Source organism: Sciurus vulgaris, assembly GCF_902686455.1.
Source record: "Sciurus vulgaris genome assembly, chromosome: 10".
Taxonomy (NCBI): Eukaryota; Metazoa; Chordata; class Mammalia; order Rodentia; family Sciuridae; genus Sciurus; species Sciurus vulgaris.
This window is the reverse complement of record NC_136470.1, coordinates 130,138,050-130,154,944: the sequence shown is the minus strand read 5'-3', so window position 1 is coordinate 130,154,944 and position 16,895 is coordinate 130,138,050. Positions and strand designations below refer to the sequence as shown.

At 43.0% G+C, this 16,895-nt stretch overlaps 1 protein-coding gene across 3 annotated transcripts in view; it reads left to right on the top strand.

Annotated features, from left to right (window-relative positions):
• Positions 1 to 15,206: 15,206 nt before the first annotated feature.
• The window catches only part of SLC9A9 (solute carrier family 9 member A9), a 531,610-nt gene continuing 529,921 nt past the window's right edge, over positions 15,207 to 16,895 (top strand). For all 3 annotated transcript variants that reach the window (XM_079101085.1, XM_079101084.1, XM_079101086.1), the window contains exon 1: positions 15,207 to 15,521. In XM_079101085.1, the coding sequence (XP_078957211.1) occupies positions 15,347 to 15,521 (175 nt within the window). In that variant the 5' untranslated portion in view covers positions 15,207 to 15,346. The remainder of the gene's footprint in view (positions 15,522 to 16,895) is intronic.

Genomic DNA, 16,895 nt, shown 5'->3' with positions numbered 1-16,895 from the left:
ACATATACCTGGAGTATAACTTATTCTAATTAGGATCCGATTCTTGGGGTTGTACATGATGTGGAGTTTTAAGATTTTAATTAGGAAGTCCCTGGGCTGAGACAGCTCCGGTACTGCGGGTTCCTAGACCAGCAAACTGGAACGTCTCCAGGTCAATAGCACAGTGAAGCTTCAGCTTAACCAGGCATGTCCACTGACCTCTCAGGCTTGATTCTGTATCCAATCAAATCTTTTCTATCTTGTTTCCTCAAACATCTTATAAAAGTCTTCCCCTCATACTTCTTGGTGGAAACTAAATTTCTGGTGTTTGGTGAGACCCAATACGTGAATCCCCATCAGCTTAAATACATTCTTTAAAATTTTAATGCACCTAAGTTTATCTTTTAACACTACCTATTTTTAAACAAGCTTTTGGTGCTTTTTTGTTGATGTATTTTACTCCATTTACTTTATGACATGAGTCATGCATTGCTTTATTGATCTCATAGGCCAGCTTTAAATAGCATCAGAATGCTCTGGAAGCTTGTTCAACACAGATCTCTATCTGCCCACCAGAATTTCTGATGCACTGAATCTGGAGTGGACAAGTCTACATTTCTAACAAGTTTCCAGGTGATGCTGATGCTGCTGATCCAGGGACCTCACTTTGAGAACTATCATATTTGACAAGCAAAAGAATGTTCCGGCTGTGTACACATATCATTATTTAAATGCCAGAGAGTGTTTTCAAGGATGACATTTTTAGAGTTAAGAAAATTTTTGTTAGAAGCATTATTATACAAAGTGATTAATTATATTAGTCTATCCTCATTAAAATCAAAGAATTCTGTGATATTTTGTAGAGAAAGCCTCTGAAACTTTTAACTTTCTCTAATTAGAGGACTCACTTGAAGTTCTGGCCTTCCCAATGTGGTTTCTTTAGTTTTAAAATCTCAGACTAAGCTGTAGAGAAAATTTTCCCCGTCTTCACATGATCCCAGTTTGGCCCAGAGAGCAGGACACAGTCTCCAACACTGTCCTCTTGGTACAGTCTCGCAGCCTTGGTGACAAAGCCATGTCCCTCTCACTCCTGTGAGCAGAGTGCGGTTTGCCTGGCCCATGGTGTGGACCAGGGGACTATTACTGACAGAGGAGGCACCATCTTTCTTTGACTCCCTGAGCTTTCAGGTATGTGAGTCCCGTCTCCTGTCTCCCTGCAGCGAGTCCACCAGGGCAGACTCCTTGCTCAGCAGACATCCCTGAGGAAGACAGTGAGTAGTGCAGGCCTGTCCCTGCCATCTGATGATTCAGTGGACTGAGTCTTACGTGCTGGTCTAGACCCACCCTCGGGGAGTGTTCAGAGATTGGATGTTAGAAAACTCTGTGTCTGAGCTACATTCTCCTGCTAAAGCAGGAAAGCTGCTAAGCCTTAAATACAGGTGACTGGCTGTCCTTTGAGTGTCCATCATCGACACCTAGAGGGAACTGGAGAGTCTTCTAGATTTATACAATTTCTAAAATACAGGCTGGGAAAACAAACACATACATAAGATGGCACTTGGGCAGCAAAGGGTGACACAGGAGGATCTTTGCATAGGACCTGGTGACCTTCTTGGGCTGGGCAGCTCACAGTGACTTTTAACATGACCCTAGCTGGTTCATCAGGCCCAGGACTCTTCAGAGGCAGAGTTCCAGTTGAGTGCCACCTCAAAACAGGTTGGACTTTACTATGTAAGGCCTTTTGGGATGTTTGTGGGGAAAGTAAGAATTGCTTTCATAGTCCTTCCCGGCCTTACAGTTCTCAGTTACTTCTGCAGAGGTAACTGAGCTTCCCCTGGGGCCCAGGACACTAATGATTCGTTCTGGCCTCTGGCTGTCAGGGTCAGCCCTCCGAGGAACTCCAGATCAGATGCTCCAAAGTCGTTTTTCTTTATCTTGCTGTAAATGATATCAAGATCCAACCAGTCTCTTGGAGTCATGGGGCCTCTGTACAGAGTTCTAGAAATACTCTCCCTCTACCTCCAGGTCTTCAATTGGGCCTGAACTGGGTATGCTGTAAAGTCTGCCCCTGGGTATGGATTTTAGGGAACCTGATTATAGCTTTCAGCACAGAATAGTAGAACTGACCAAGAGGAATGCGGATCTTCTCCTATGGGGAATATGCCACAATTTTAAGATAAAGGTCAAAGCAAAACAAAGTCATCCTTATTACAGGTCAAAGACTGAGAGCCATTTTAAGATTTCGATGGAGAACACTCTGTCATTCGGAACTTGGATTGCTTAGTGATTTATCAGAGGAAGCAAACCCTTTGCTAAGAGGTTTGAAGCTGAGCTTGGTGGCACACATCTGTAATCCCAGCTACTCTGAAGGCTGAAGCAAGAGGATTGCAATTTTGAGGCCAGCCTCAGAAATTCAGCGAGATCCTGTCTCAAATCATATAAGAAGGCTGGGTCATAGCTCAGTCGTAAAGCACCCTGAGTTCAATCCCCACTGCCGTAAAAAAATCAAAATATTTTTTTTAAAAAAAGATTTGATCTCACAAGCAGAACAGCAATGAGAAGAAGTGAAAGAAAAATAAGAGCATTCACATTCAGAGGGAAACTGAGGCGGAAAAACTTTCTCCTTTGAAGAAAGGTTGAATACTTGAAAAACATGGAAATGGGCAAAAAGGAATATTTTAGCTGTTACTTGAGCAGGAAGAGTTTGGAATGAAGGGTAGTCAAAAAGATCAAATAAAGAAGGCAAACTTATGAGAAGTAACTGAGTTTATCTCCTCCTCCCACCCCAGAGCCCAGACAGAGAAAACCATCAACACAGACTCTTGTCCTCTCTTTCACTCTTATTTTCTTAAATGTGATTATGGAAATTTCCAAAAGGACACCCCAAATCAGAGAAAATAATGTGGTGAACTTCCCTTTGCCATCTCTCAGCTCCAGCAGCTATCGACACATGGCCAATCGTGTTTCATCTGGACCCTCCCACTCTTCCAAACCCCAGCTCCTGCCGGATTATTTTCAAATTAATCTCAGGCATCACGTGACTGTATTACCTCAAGAAATAAGAACTTAGAAAACAAAATTTAATCACAATACCATTTCACGTCTGGAAATATCCATCATAACTTTTTCCTGTTATAAAATGTCTAGCTAGTCTTCTAATTTCACCGTTGATTTAGAAGCATCATCTATATATTTGGTTTGTTTGAATCGGGAAAACTTTCATATTCCCTTTGTTTAATATGTCCACTAAGTTTCTTTTTATCTAATGATAGCTTCTACCTCCTTCATTTAAAAATTTTTTGCTATTTATTTGTTGAAGAAATTTTGAGATCTTTCCTAGCATTTTGAGAGGTGGGTCGTTAGAGGTGCAATAAGAGGACCAGGTGGGAAGCTGCATGGAAGGATCCAGACATGCTGGGCACTATGTGCAGGTTAGAAGCATTGAGACACTTAGCAGAGTACACAGTTAGCATTGTTAGACCAACTTGAAGGCCACACTCTTTCCAAGAGGCTACGCTCACACAGCCATGATTTGGGGCAAAGGTGCCCATTTGGGGCAAGATAAAGCACAGTAAAGAAGGGCCAGGAGATTCAAAAAAGTTCAATTCTGAGCCAGAGTTAGCTGCTAGGCTGCTAGAAGGTGCCTTAAGGGCAGAATTATCCAACGCCTGGTGGCGAGGTGACTGGATGTGTACACGAAGACATTTGTGTATTTGCCTGACTTAGCTCAGAAGTCATTGCTTTCATTTGGGGAACTCTAGAACAAGTCTGATCAAACGAAAAAAAAAAAAAAAAAATGGATAGAAACTCTAATCCCTGACCCAGCAAACAGTGCATCCAGGCCAGGGAAACACCACCAAGTCCTACTGATCTCACAGAGTCCAGGCAAGAGCAGAAGGAAAGGGAATATCAGCTACTTATTCCACTACTACGGGAGGACCTATAGCTGCGGAAAAGATTTTACTGCAAATGTTGCAAGAAAAAGTATCCAAAGCTTGAAAATTAAAAAAAAAAAAAAAACAGGAAAGGAAAGGTTTAGGGAAATTGCATGAGAAAAAATATCATGAGCCTCCCTTAGAAATATCCACAGTGGCTTGAGTTAGTTTTTTCTGAGAATAATTCTCCAAATAAGGCCACTGGGGTGGTAAGAAGGAATTTCACCTGTAGGACAGGGGTCCTAGCTTAAAGGAACTTTGGGACCAAGGCTGGGCAGCTCAGGACCAGCTCCCTGGGGTTTTAGCCCTGGATGGAGAATACCATGGATGGAGAAATAGGGTAGGGAAGGAAGGTGGACAACATAATGCAGGTTGTGAATGTGCCTGAGGAGGGACTGGCGGCTTCTCACTGGGCAGCACCAAGCCCGGGAGGAACTGGAGTCTCCAAATGCAACAATCAGAGAGAAATTAAAATGCAGTGTGCAAATTTCCAACCACACACCAACGTAGAGAGAAAATACAACATGTTCCTATCATGCAGCTCCAAGAACCAGGGAATTGTCTCTGTTGCCTTTTACCTATTATCGTCCATGCATTTATGGTGGAATATGTTCAAGGTCTAAAGGTCATGTCATTTCAGAAATAAATAATGAAGTTTTTAACATATGGAATCGACACAGAGGGGGCCAATGTAGCCTTGGGTTAAATAAGAGGACTAGAGGTACCAACCTGTACATTATGAAGTTGCAGATCAGAGTACTTCAAATGCCACTTCCTAATGGTAAGAGAGAGTATATTCAAGTGATTTTCCCATTGGCACCAGAATCTCAGTATTAAAATGAATAGATTGGCTTCTCCCTTGTGGGTTTAAATTCTCTGGTACTGACCTCTGGACTATTTGTATAGTTATATCTATGTTGTCCAGCGTGACACCAAAAAGACTTTACCTGTGACTTTGCATTTTCTTCATGTTCCTATCTTTTCTCTAGAATAAAACTCTGCTGTGTTCCATGACTGAAACTAAGAAGTGTAAATCTGGATTGTACTATTTATGAAACTAGGAATAGAAAATTTTGCTTAGGATAACTATTCTAATGCCACAGAATTTGCTTTCTTGTGCTTCCTGTTCTTTGCACAGCATGAGCAATTTGTAGTTGGGTTAATCTGACTTTGTAGTTGCTAAATTTCTAGTCGTTCTTATATCTCCAAGGTGGCCCAAAACATCACACCTACTGCGCAAAATCAGACCCCATCAGAGTGAGACCAATCCAATGAATGTGGAAAGCAGGAATAGAAAAAAGTTGAACTTAGTTTGCAGGAGAAAGGGGATTTTGGCTTAGATCTTGAGTGGCTTTTTCATAATTTAATAATCAAATAAATGACATTCACGTTCAATATTTTGATTTTGGGGTATATTTTTGGAATACTTTTATTCTGGCATAACAATGGTATGCTTTTGCTGAGCTGGTTGCACAAAAGCTCAGTACAACTCATGATCAACACAATTAAAAAAAAGATGAACAGGAGTAAATCTCCACTCTTTGATGTGGGGTGATGTTAAGGTAATTTTAATGTTCCCACAATCCTCGTGGGTTTCAGGGTATCAGTTAGTCCGCTCACACGGGTCCCAGGAGGGGACAGAATCTTCAGGAACACAGGAGCAGGCCTGCTCAGGGGCCATGCTGGCTTCCTCCTGGAGCAGGGAGAGGGTCTGGGGGGTCAGCCCTGCCCCTGGCCAACCCCAGGCTTGGCAGTCTTGGGGCTAGAAAACAATACCCCAAAACGTGGCACTTTGATATGAGCTACAGACGCAGCCTCAGGAGCTCTCTGCCCTCCACACCCAGTCCTTTCTCTCTGGCAGCAGAGGGAGGAGCTTTCTCTGCTGTCCCTTTTCTGACTAAGGGAGTTAATCCCTCCAGACGGAGGGTGATTGTCTTGCACCGCCTCCCTGGAATCTCATTAACCAGGGACAATTAGCCACTAGAGAAGCAACTCTGTGCCATCATCACCACGCCTGTGCGGACACTGTCATCTGCTCTTCTGGGGGCTTTTCCCCAAGAGATGTCATTCCTGTGCCAAGACAGCCTTTGCAGCGTGGTTGCATGACTGTCACCACCTTCTCCACAGCTCACTCCGTCCCAGACTGCTGTGTTCTTCAGCGCTACTCATACCCCTAAAAACGACTTCCTCCTCCTCTAGGTGGGCCTGCAGCCCCCACATCCCGTGAGGACGGGTTTACAGACTTCTGACACTCACTGGATTATGGTTCGGTTGCCTTTTCTCCTGTTACGCTATCACCAGTTCTTTGCAGCAGAATCGCTTACCCAGCCTTCAGAGGGCACAGAGGAAGCTCCCTCTGGCCTGATAGCAGCCCAGCGCAACAGAATTGGAGAACAAACCCTTGCGGAGAGTTGCTGAGGAGCTTGTCTTCACTGGTCCCACATTTCCACAGTGGTCCCCGCAGGAGAGAGCTTCTGACCTCTTGGGAGTGCCATAGGGAGCGTCCGACCTTACACTTGATCTCTTGGGTTAGGGATGGTCTGTGAGTGAGCCAGGCATCCCACTGCTGGAGCCAGACTCACAGAGAGGAGTTTGCTGGGCTCAGGAGCCAAGATTGAACCTTGTCGCTCCTTCTTTAGCCACCAAAGTGAGCCCACAGGTTGGGGGCAGTGGGTGGAGCTCTGGAGGCGTCTCTGCAGGAGGCCTCCCTCCTTAAGACAGGCTCAGAACATGGGGGTGGACTCTGCTTAGCAGACCAGGAGGGACCTCAGCAGATGGGTCTCAGAGTGTGTGGTCCTCAGCCTCCTTGTAGGTAGGAAGTGAGAGATAAGAAGCTCTGGTCTAAGCTGCATTCTCAAACATCTTCGCCCGAGTCTTGCATTGTCCTTGGGTTAAGATGATAGAGGGAAGGACGCAGAGGTTTAGATGGTTCACCCTCGAACAGAGCAATTCTGCTTTCCACACCGATATATCCAGTTCAGAGAGTAGATGTGGATGCAATCTACAACCGCTGGAATCTTACCTTCCTGACAACTAGTCTACGGTTCTCAAAACTCTCGTATCTTAACGGATGAGGTTGAAGTAAGATCAAAGTACAGTTTGGAAGACATTTTTGTTCTTTAAAAAGGATCATTTAACATTTAAAAATTATTACTTATGGTAATAAGCAATTACCCTTCATTTTGAAGTCCAATTTTACTGAGGAAAAACTGCAGATTATCCTTCGAGCAAACATCCAAAGGGTAAGCAAGCATTCATAGATACCCATCTTTTCAGTGATTTTGTTGAGGGATCTGGGAATCCAGAGGGCCCTACAACCCTGCCACAGCACGGCCTTCTCTGTCCATTGAGATATTTGGGCCCTGATTTATTCTGAGAAGCCGCCTTTCCCACACAGACCTGGCACAGCAATAAGTTTAGGCGGACACTTGGATCTCCTGACTGGGTGACATCGTTGGTGTTATTTGCATACCCGTATTTAGCCTAGGTAACGAAGGGAAATTCTTGAATCTACATGTGACGTAAGGAGAACACTGTCATTATAAACTCTATCTTGCTTTGAGAAATCGTTGTCTATTTTCCCCACAATAATGCAGAGCAAGTCCACAGAAAGAAAATCACATTGTCCCACAGCATCCCTTTAAAACCCGTTGTTCTGGATTCGAATTAACAGGTAACCCCTGTTGTTGATTTAAGATTATTTAGAAAACCCTGGGTAGGGGCACACTGTGTACTTAAGTGTTTGTACGTGCAAATGCCAAGTCACACCATCTTCAGAGAGTTCCAGTGTACTCTTAGACTTTTAATTTAAAGCTTACACTTTAGATGTGATACGGACATCAGAAAATGGCATTTCACAGCAAAATGGATTTCCTGTCCACAGGTGACCTGGGGACTTTGTTAACTTTGCTGGCCACGAGACATGATTTGCGTTCTTATCTAAGAGAACCATATTGTCTGTCGCAGAATTTATTATATAATTCAGTTGCCTTCTGCATACATAAAATTCATTCTAGGTGTTACTTAAGGGATGTTCTGAGCATATTTATAAATTGAGTTTTTTAAGGTGCACAGATTCCAAAAAAGATGTGGATGAAATGAGGAATGGATTAGCCTATAATGAAAATTAAAATGTTGTTTCTGAAAAGTGGCATTTCCTAGTCTTTTTGCAGATGTCCTTGCTTGTGATTTTTGGGATTGTCTGTAAATTAAATATCTGCACCAAGTCCTCTAGGGACTGCTTTTGAGGGTGTCAGGGGACACAGAGATGAGAATGGTGGGAACTGAGGTTAAGAGAATAATTCTATTAATTGGGCCCCCCTCCCCCCCATACTTTCTTTTCCAAGAAGCCCTACTGGCCTCATGAACAGGGTATGTCACATTCCTCAGCAAACTACCTGTTCATTGCAGGAGAAATGCAGCCCATAATAATGTTGATAAGAGGAACCCAAGTAGCCCTAAGGAGACTTTTGTGACCAGATCCTGAAACTCTGAGAGATAAGGACAGTTCCTCCTGACCATAAAATCTGTAAGAACGTAGGGTCAAGAATCCAATTAGAACTGGTCAGCATGGGCCAAGGTGACCTAGCATTGCCACCACAGAGGAACTTGAATGTCTGATGTCACCCTGCTGTCAGTCAAAAGTCAAGAGGTGGACGTGGGAGGGACCCTCTGGAAACTTCTCTGGGACCCCAATAAAACTGGAGTGCAGGAGAGGCACATGGTCCGCCTCCTCTCCGAGAGGGCCCACTCTCTCCCTTGAGAGTGTCCCCTTTCCCTTTTCCTTAGCCCTCCCATAAACTCATTCCTGTTACTCTGAGTGACATGTCTGAACTCTTTCTGACTTGGTCACGAGATTTGGGGTTTGAAGGAGTGGTTTTGGCGGTGCCTCAGTTTCCCAGAAGGCCCCAGCTCCGTAACCAGGGGACCTGCCTTGATATATTGCCCAGCAGCAGCTGTCTCAAAGGCTGGGGTTTGAATTGGTTTGGAAGGGACGAAAAGGTGACTGTCAGAATCTGGTTGGGATTTCCACACTTCACTTCAGAAACGATTTCAGCTCGTCCTTGTCCGGAGCTCTGCCTTCTCTCCTTTGGAGAGAAATGGGGAGCTTGAGGGAGAGGTGAGGACTCTGGCATGCCTCATCATTATTTCATACAAAAATATAACAACACAGAGAGGTGATGGGACAAAGCCTCTTTTAGCTAAGGAGTTGGAGTTACTAGTTTGGGAGACAGAATAGAAGTTTTGTACTAAGAAATATGTGAATTTATCACGCAGACTCTTAATGGGAGATCCAAGGAATGCATTTTCTCAAGTCTTGGAATTCAGGGATTTGGAGCTAAAAGAAGTTGCATCTTAGCGTCTCTCCATTGTCTCCCTGTCCCTCGTTCCTATTCCATTCTGTCCCCAAAGCCTCCATCCTGGGAGAGGGGCAAACTCCAGGCGCTGTGGCAGACCTGCACTGACCTCTGCTTTGGCAGAGCCAGCAGAGTTCAAACGAAGTTAAGAAATAATGGATAGATTTTTCCCCCCACCTGACCCTTTAAGATGTACAAGACAAAAGAGTGAACTGATGGGCTGAGGTTTATTATTGCTATTGAAAAAAAAAAAAAGCCCTCTCCAAATGAAAGGGGTGTGGTGCTATGGATAAAGGTCTAAGGATAGAAGGGGAAATTGCAAGAAACAGGGCAAGAAGGGGCTGAGCCAGCAACCAACAGCGTCCCTCAGGGACCTTCCTCATGTCTAAGACCTTAGCTGTAAGACCATCGCCCCCTTCCATGGCATAGGACTGGCATGGCGAGATCACAGGGACAATGCCAGATTTGCTGCGACCTGGCAAAGTTAGTTCTGGGGAGCAGGAGAGGAAAAATCAGCACCTCTGCCCAATGAGATGGACACTTTTCTTCTCTACCCCAACCTCACGATCCACTGCCCTCTTCTAGAAACAAGGCCCTTTCCGTGATTGGTTAGATTCTGCAACGCTGATTGGGCCACTTTCCCTGGTGGGCGGGATGCTCTGCTCCCCCAGGTACCGGCACCTGGAAGGCTCCTCTCTTCTGTTCTGTGTGTCTCTGGGGCTGAGGGTCCTACTGAGGCAGGGCGTGCTGATGGCTGCAGGCTGGGCCTTCCTGTTCTTTATCTTGCCGCCCCTCACCTGCATGCTGCATCTGGCAGCAAGAACCGCCCATTCAGTGGGCAGGGAGTGTTGCGATTGGGAGTTTAAGATGAGCTTGTGCCCAGCTTTTGGGTTCCATCTCAGTTTCATGAGAGAACCTGCAGTAAGGGTTATGGTGCCTTAATTTTTTAAAAATACTTTTTAAAATTTGTTCTAATTAGTTATACCTGTCTATAGAATGGATCTTTGACATATCACGAAGTGGAGTATGACTTATCCCTTTTCTGGTTGTACATGCTGTAGAGTTACCCAGATCATATAATCATATACACACATAGGGTAATAATGTCTGATTCATTCTACTATCCTTCCTGTCCTCTTGCCCCCTCCCCTCCCTTCACTCCCCTCTGTTTAGACCAAAATACCACTATTCTCCATGCCCCCCCCCTTATTGTGAACTAGCATTTGCATATCAGAGAAAGCATTTGACCTTTGGGTCTTTGGGACTGGCTTATTTCACTTAGCATAACATTCCCTAAGTTCCATCCACTTACCAGCAAATGCCATAATTTCATTCTTCTTTAAGGCTGAATAATATTCCATTGTGTATATATACCACATTTTCTTTATCCATTCATTTGTTGAAGAGCATCTATGTTGATACCACAGTTTAACTATTGTGAATTGAGCTGCTATAAACATTGATGTGGCTGCATCACTGTAGTATGCTGATTTTAAGTCCTTTGGGTATAAAGTGAGGAGTGGGATGATTGGGTCAAATGGTGGTTTCATTCCAAGTTTTCTTTTCTTTTTTAAATTATTTATTATTTTTTTTATTTTTTACAGACTGCATTTTGATTCACTGTACACAAATGGGGTACATTATTTGGTTTCTGTGGTTGTACACAATGTAGATTCATACCATTTGTGTAATCATACATGTACCTAGGGTAATGATATCTGTCTCATTCCACCATTTTTCATATCCCCCCTCTCATTTCCCTCTAAAATCTATAATCTAAAGTTCCTCCATTTGTCTCTCACTCCCCCCACCCCCATTATATATCATCATCCACTTATCAGGGAAAACATTCGGCCTTTGGTACTTTGGGATTGGCTTCTCTCCATATTGCTTTCCTTAGCGGTCGCACCAATTTGCAGTCCCACCAGCAATGTATGAGTGTGCATTTTCCCCACATCCTCTCCAACATGAATTGTTACTTGTATTCTTCATAATTGCCATTCTGACTGGAGTGAGATGGAATCTCAGTATAGTTTTGATTTGCATTTCTCTAATTGCTAGAGATGTTGAGTATTTTTTCATATATTTGTTAATTGATTGTATTTCTCCTTCTGTGAAGTGTCTGTCCAGTTCCTTTGCCCATTTACTGATTGGGTTATTTGGTTTTTTGGTGTTAAGTTTTTTGAGCTCTTTATATGTCCTGGAGATTGATGCTCTATCTGAAGTGAGTGTGTTAAAGATTTTCTCCCATTTTATAGGTTCCCTCTTGATTGTTCCCTTCACTGTGAAGAAGCTTTTTAGTTTGAATCCATCCCATTTATTGATTTTTTATTTTACTTCTTGCACTTTAGGAGTCTTGTTAAGGAAGTCATTTCCTAAGCTGACATGATGATGAAGATTTGGGCCTACTTTTTCTTCTATTAGGCGCAGGGTCTCTGTTCTAGAGCCTAAGTCTTTGATTCACTTTGAGTTTTGTGCAGGGTGAGAGATAGACGGTTAATTTCGTCTTGCTACATATGGATTTCCAGTTTTCCTAGCATCATTTGTTGAAGAGCCTATCCTTTCTCCAGTGGGAATCAATCTAACAAAGAAGTGAAAGACCTCTACAATGAAAACTTCAGAACACTAAAGAAAGAAATTGACGAAGACCTTAGAAGATGGAAAGATCTCCCGTGTTCTTGGATAGGCAGTTTACATTGTTAAAATGGCCATACTACCAAAAGTGTTATACAGTTTTAATGTAATTCCTATTAAAATCCCAATGACATTCTTCACAAAACTAGAAAAAGCAAACATAAAATTCACTTGGAAAAATAAGAGACCCAGAATAGCTAAAGCAATCCTTAGTGGGAAGAGTCAAACAGGAGGTATCACAACACCAAACCTTAAATTATACTACATGGCCATAGTAACAAAAATGGCATGGTGTTGGCACCAAAACAGATACGTAGACCAATGGTACAGAATAGAAGACCCAGAGACAAACCCACATAAATGCAGTTATCTCAGGCTAGACAAAGTCTCCCAAAACATACAGGGCCTTAATTTTTATTTGATATTCTTCCTTGTGTGAATATCTCTCTGGGAATCTCATAAAGAAGAATTATTATGGACAGTATAGGATTTAGGAATTTGGAGGATTAAGGTGATAAGTTGTCCCCCTGTTTCCCTGGGACTGAAGGGATTCCTGGAATATAGAACTTTCAGTGCTAAAAGCAGAAAAGTCCTTGAGAAGCCAGAATGTGTTCATCACCCTCGCTGAAATGCCATCTTAAGGCCATTAAACCTCACACATAATTGTAATTTCTACTGGCTGTGCAACCTTGGATATGCTATTAACCTTATCTGAACCTTAAAATTCTCATCTGTGGGAGGGTTTTTAAATATTAAATTAGACTAAATTTACTCCCCCAGCATATTTTCTGGTTCTCAGTAAATGCTCCACTGTGAAGCATTTCTATTTCATTGTCTTACTGTTATTGGTCAACAGAATAAAAACAACATTCTGAGAAGAAAGTACAACATGGGAGGAGCCCAATTATTTTTCTGAGTGAAAAAATAAGAGAACTTTCCTGGGCTGGGGATATAGCTCAGTTCACAGAGTGCTTGCATGTGAAGCACAAGGCCCTGGGTTCAATCCCCAGCACCAAAGGGGGAAAGAGAAAGAGAAAGAAAGAAAGAAAGAAAGAAAGAAAGAAAGAAAGAAAGAAAGAAAGAAAGAAAGAAAGAAAGAAAGAAAGAAAGAAAGAAAGAAAGAAAGAAAGAAAGAAAGGAAAGAAAGGAGGGAAGGAGGGAGGGAGGGAGGGAGGGAGGGAAGAAAGAAAGAACTTTCCTGAGCATTCCCTTCTCAGCTTTCTACCCCAGTGTTAAGCAGGATCAGAATTGGTAAATAGAATAGTGAATGGATCCCTTTCCTGGGGAAAAAAAAAACAGAGGCCACACATTCAAATATATGCAGGGGCCACACAGAGACCAAGAGTGAGTAAAGAGGGATGCACGTACTGGAGGGAGCTGGTTGTTCATGGAGCAGATGACCACTCGTCCCTACCTAACCAGGGTGGCCACATGAGGAGGGCCCAGAATGTCCCTTCTTACAGGTTCTTTCACGAGAAGTCATATGAGAGATTTTTATGTGAAATACACTAATTTCAATATGTTGACATCAAACTTTTAAAAATGCTGTATAAACCAATCAAAATATTCCAGGGGGATATTTTAATCCTCTTGCAGAGTCTCTGTAGGGGGTAGGAGACTGAAACGGGAAAGTTTATTTTACTCAGATTTTTTTTTTTGCAAAATTGCAATGAAAGAGAATCAAAATAATTTAATGATTACACAAACAAGGAAAGAAATAAACAAAAGGACAGGAAGTTCCCAGGTTTTGCATGTGCGTTATCTTGTAGATCTTGTAGCAATTCAAGACTCAACCTGTGAGGTTGCAAAATTATAAAGGTGGAACCTGCTAGCAAGCTCCATGAGACGCTTGCAAGAATTAGCTGAAAGGTTTCAAAACAGTTTGAATATTAGTCATCGCAGAAGTGCCTGCCAAAAAGGGTAGTGTGTCAGGAGCACATCTGTGGTGCTCATAAATACCCCCTGCAGAGCTCAACCCAAAGAGGAAATCAGCCTCCACATTGCATAAGGCTAAGAAGCTGAAGCAGCAGAGTTTTGTGCTAAGTGGTTGATAAACTTTCTGAGGGCAGAACTGTTCATTAGGAGGTAGTCAGCTCCAGCGCTGTTACGTGTTTGTCCTCTACCTCTTGGTGACAGTGATCTGTTCTGGGTGTATTTGGGCTCTGCCTACTCGATGAATCACATTGTATAAACCAAATGCTAATTGTATCAAAATGCAAATCCTGATGATTGATACTCCTATGTTACCACGATGTGGTGAAATGATGAAAAACCACACTTATCCCCAGGATACACCTAATTGCATTACATAATCCATTTTAAAGGTAAGCAGGTCATCACATTTGCTAAAAGTGCAGTAGAGATCATGTTGGGTATTATTGTCTTGAATTGCTGCATTTCAAAAAGCATGAAAATATCAAATCAACCAGAACCAGCCTGCCAAATGGAGCATGGTCTGAAGAAACATCACCATGAAGGCTCTTGCGATTCTGGAACCTTCAACGCTGGGGCAGGAGCGTTTTTCTGGGAGCGAGGACAGAGGAGGTTGTCATCAGCCAGAGATTTCTGGGGGTCCTGGAGGTGAGGGCCAGACACCTAACATTGAAGGACCTAACATTGAAGGAGAAACCCATCCATGAATGATACAGTTTTGCTTTTTCCTCTCTCTTTTTCTTTCTCTCTCTCTCTCTCTCTCTCTCTCTCTCTCTCTCTCTCTCTCTCTTTTTTTTTTTTTTGATTAAACATGGTCAAACAGCAGCACAGTTAGAGACCAGGAAAGAATTTTATTTTTGACTGTGCTTTCATTTTTCTTGCTAAAACAATTGATTTGGAGTTTAAATGCTGCTGTGACTACCAAGTATAGGACACCAAAGCATTGTGTACTAAATTCATGCTTCTCAACTTTAAAAAAAGTTCTGTAAAAGGTCATCTCTCAGCTGCCCACCCTCACCACATTGGCAGGTTCTGAGGGCAGAGGAAAGACCTCTCACGTGGGTGAGGTTAAGAGCCCCTAATTGCCTCTCTGAACCTGGAAATGGTTGCTGATGTAAGGTGAACTTTTTTATTATTAATCAACAATTCGCCAGATTCTCAGCTTAAGCAAACTTGTTTGAAACCAGAAGACGGTGACTCAAGCAACTCAGAATTGCTGCTTGCAGATTGCCCACTCTGAAAGACCTTTTCCATGGAATGAATCATTTAAAGACAGTAGGAGTCATGATGAAACCACGCTCTGGAGTTTGAAAAGAGACGAGGCTGCTTTAAGAGAGAAACAGGAAGTTGTAACTAGAAGCCATCTGAATATTAAGCCAGGGCAGAATGCTTGTAAAGTCGCAAGTGAAGTGGCAGTGTTTATTCTGCAGTTCTCAGGCAGCCAGGCTGTCTTAGGCAGATCTTGATAAACTAGCCCGATCCAGGTTTTTATCCCAACAGGACTGGAGGATGGAGGGGCAGCCCAGGTTTCTGTCTGAGAAGGATAAGTATCAGTTTCAACATCAGGGAGCGGTCGAGCTGCTTGTCTTTAATTTTTTGCTCATCCTTACCATTCTGACAATCTGGTTATTTAAAAATCATCGATTCCGCTTCTTGCATGAAACTGGAGGAGCGATGGTGTACGGTGAGTGTATAAATGGTGGGATTGATGGGAAACTTGTTGCTTGGGCGTAATTAGAGACTCGTGCTCAGATGGCAAAGTACCGCAACTGGAGAAAACGTGCCGATTGAAATGTCATTAACTTGATGAAGGGTGCTGCAGCCCAGTGACTGCTAAGCTCTTTCCAGATGAGCTGCCGAAATTTGCCTTGTCACAGGACCAAATGGCATTGTCACGTTCTTGGGGAGCACATAATGCCAGTCTGTTGACAGCCGCGGGTCCCTCGTCATGTGGGGAGGCAGACCAGGCTGTTTGTTTCTGTCATGATGTTGGGAAGTGATGGTCTTGCGATCACAAAGAGCAGCCTTCAGGCACCAGCCCTGGGAGCCTATGTGAAGTTCTAGAAATAACTTCATGGAAAACTGTAAGGAGTCAGCCCTCTCCTGTCAACTTCTTTCAAGAAGAAATCTTGCAGAAACAGACCCACCCCTCCTATGGGAATAACTGTACCTACATTCCTTCTGATGATTTGCAGGATGCTTTATTTTCTCATACTAGAAAGTGTTATCAATACGCCAGGGTTTCCTTAGGCAGTACTACCATTCATTAGCCTGATTTCAGACGGTCTAATTTGAACTTATCATTCGTAGTAGTATTTGCCATGTGTCTTTTTCTCTTTACATCTTCAGAAGCCAAAGTGTCCAAAAGCATTCGTTGAAAGTTTCAAACTCCCCAAATCCTGCTCTTCTTGTGCAGTCCACCATGTCATCCCTTCAGGAAGTTTAATAAAATATGGCAGAAATTAGCCAGGTGGCACTATCATCTTGTAAAGTAAGATGCAGGACACGAGTGGTTTTTAAACGGATGTCCCTGATTGACTTGTTGACTGTGCCAGTACTGCCTCAGCCTAATTACTGGTAGAAATCTGAGCACAATGGAAACAGGTAAGCCATTGCTATGATTCATAAAAAAAAAAAAAAAAAAAAAGAACATACTTTTTGAGCTTCCCTCATTCTGGAATTTTTAAAGCCTTTGTGTCCCTGAGGTCTGGGGAACAAAGTGAATGCACATTTGATATGCTCCCATGTGATGTTGAGGTCAACAATGTGGAGTGTGATCTGAGAACCTAAGAAATGCTGTGCCTTAACTGGAGCCCACTGGGAGATACTTGAGTGATAAGGCAGAAGTTCTAGGCCAACCAGTGTAATTTCTCTTCAGGAGGTCAATGTGCTGATCCATTTAGAGCACCTTCAATAGCTTTGTATTGAGGGTTTTGAAACACACAATAAAACCCTCATATGAAGGAGGGGGCTCATAATCAGAAGAGAAATAACCCAAGAGAAGGGAGGTGAAGCCTGTCAGAGATGAAGCCCTTGACTCCTGCATTAGCCCTTCTCC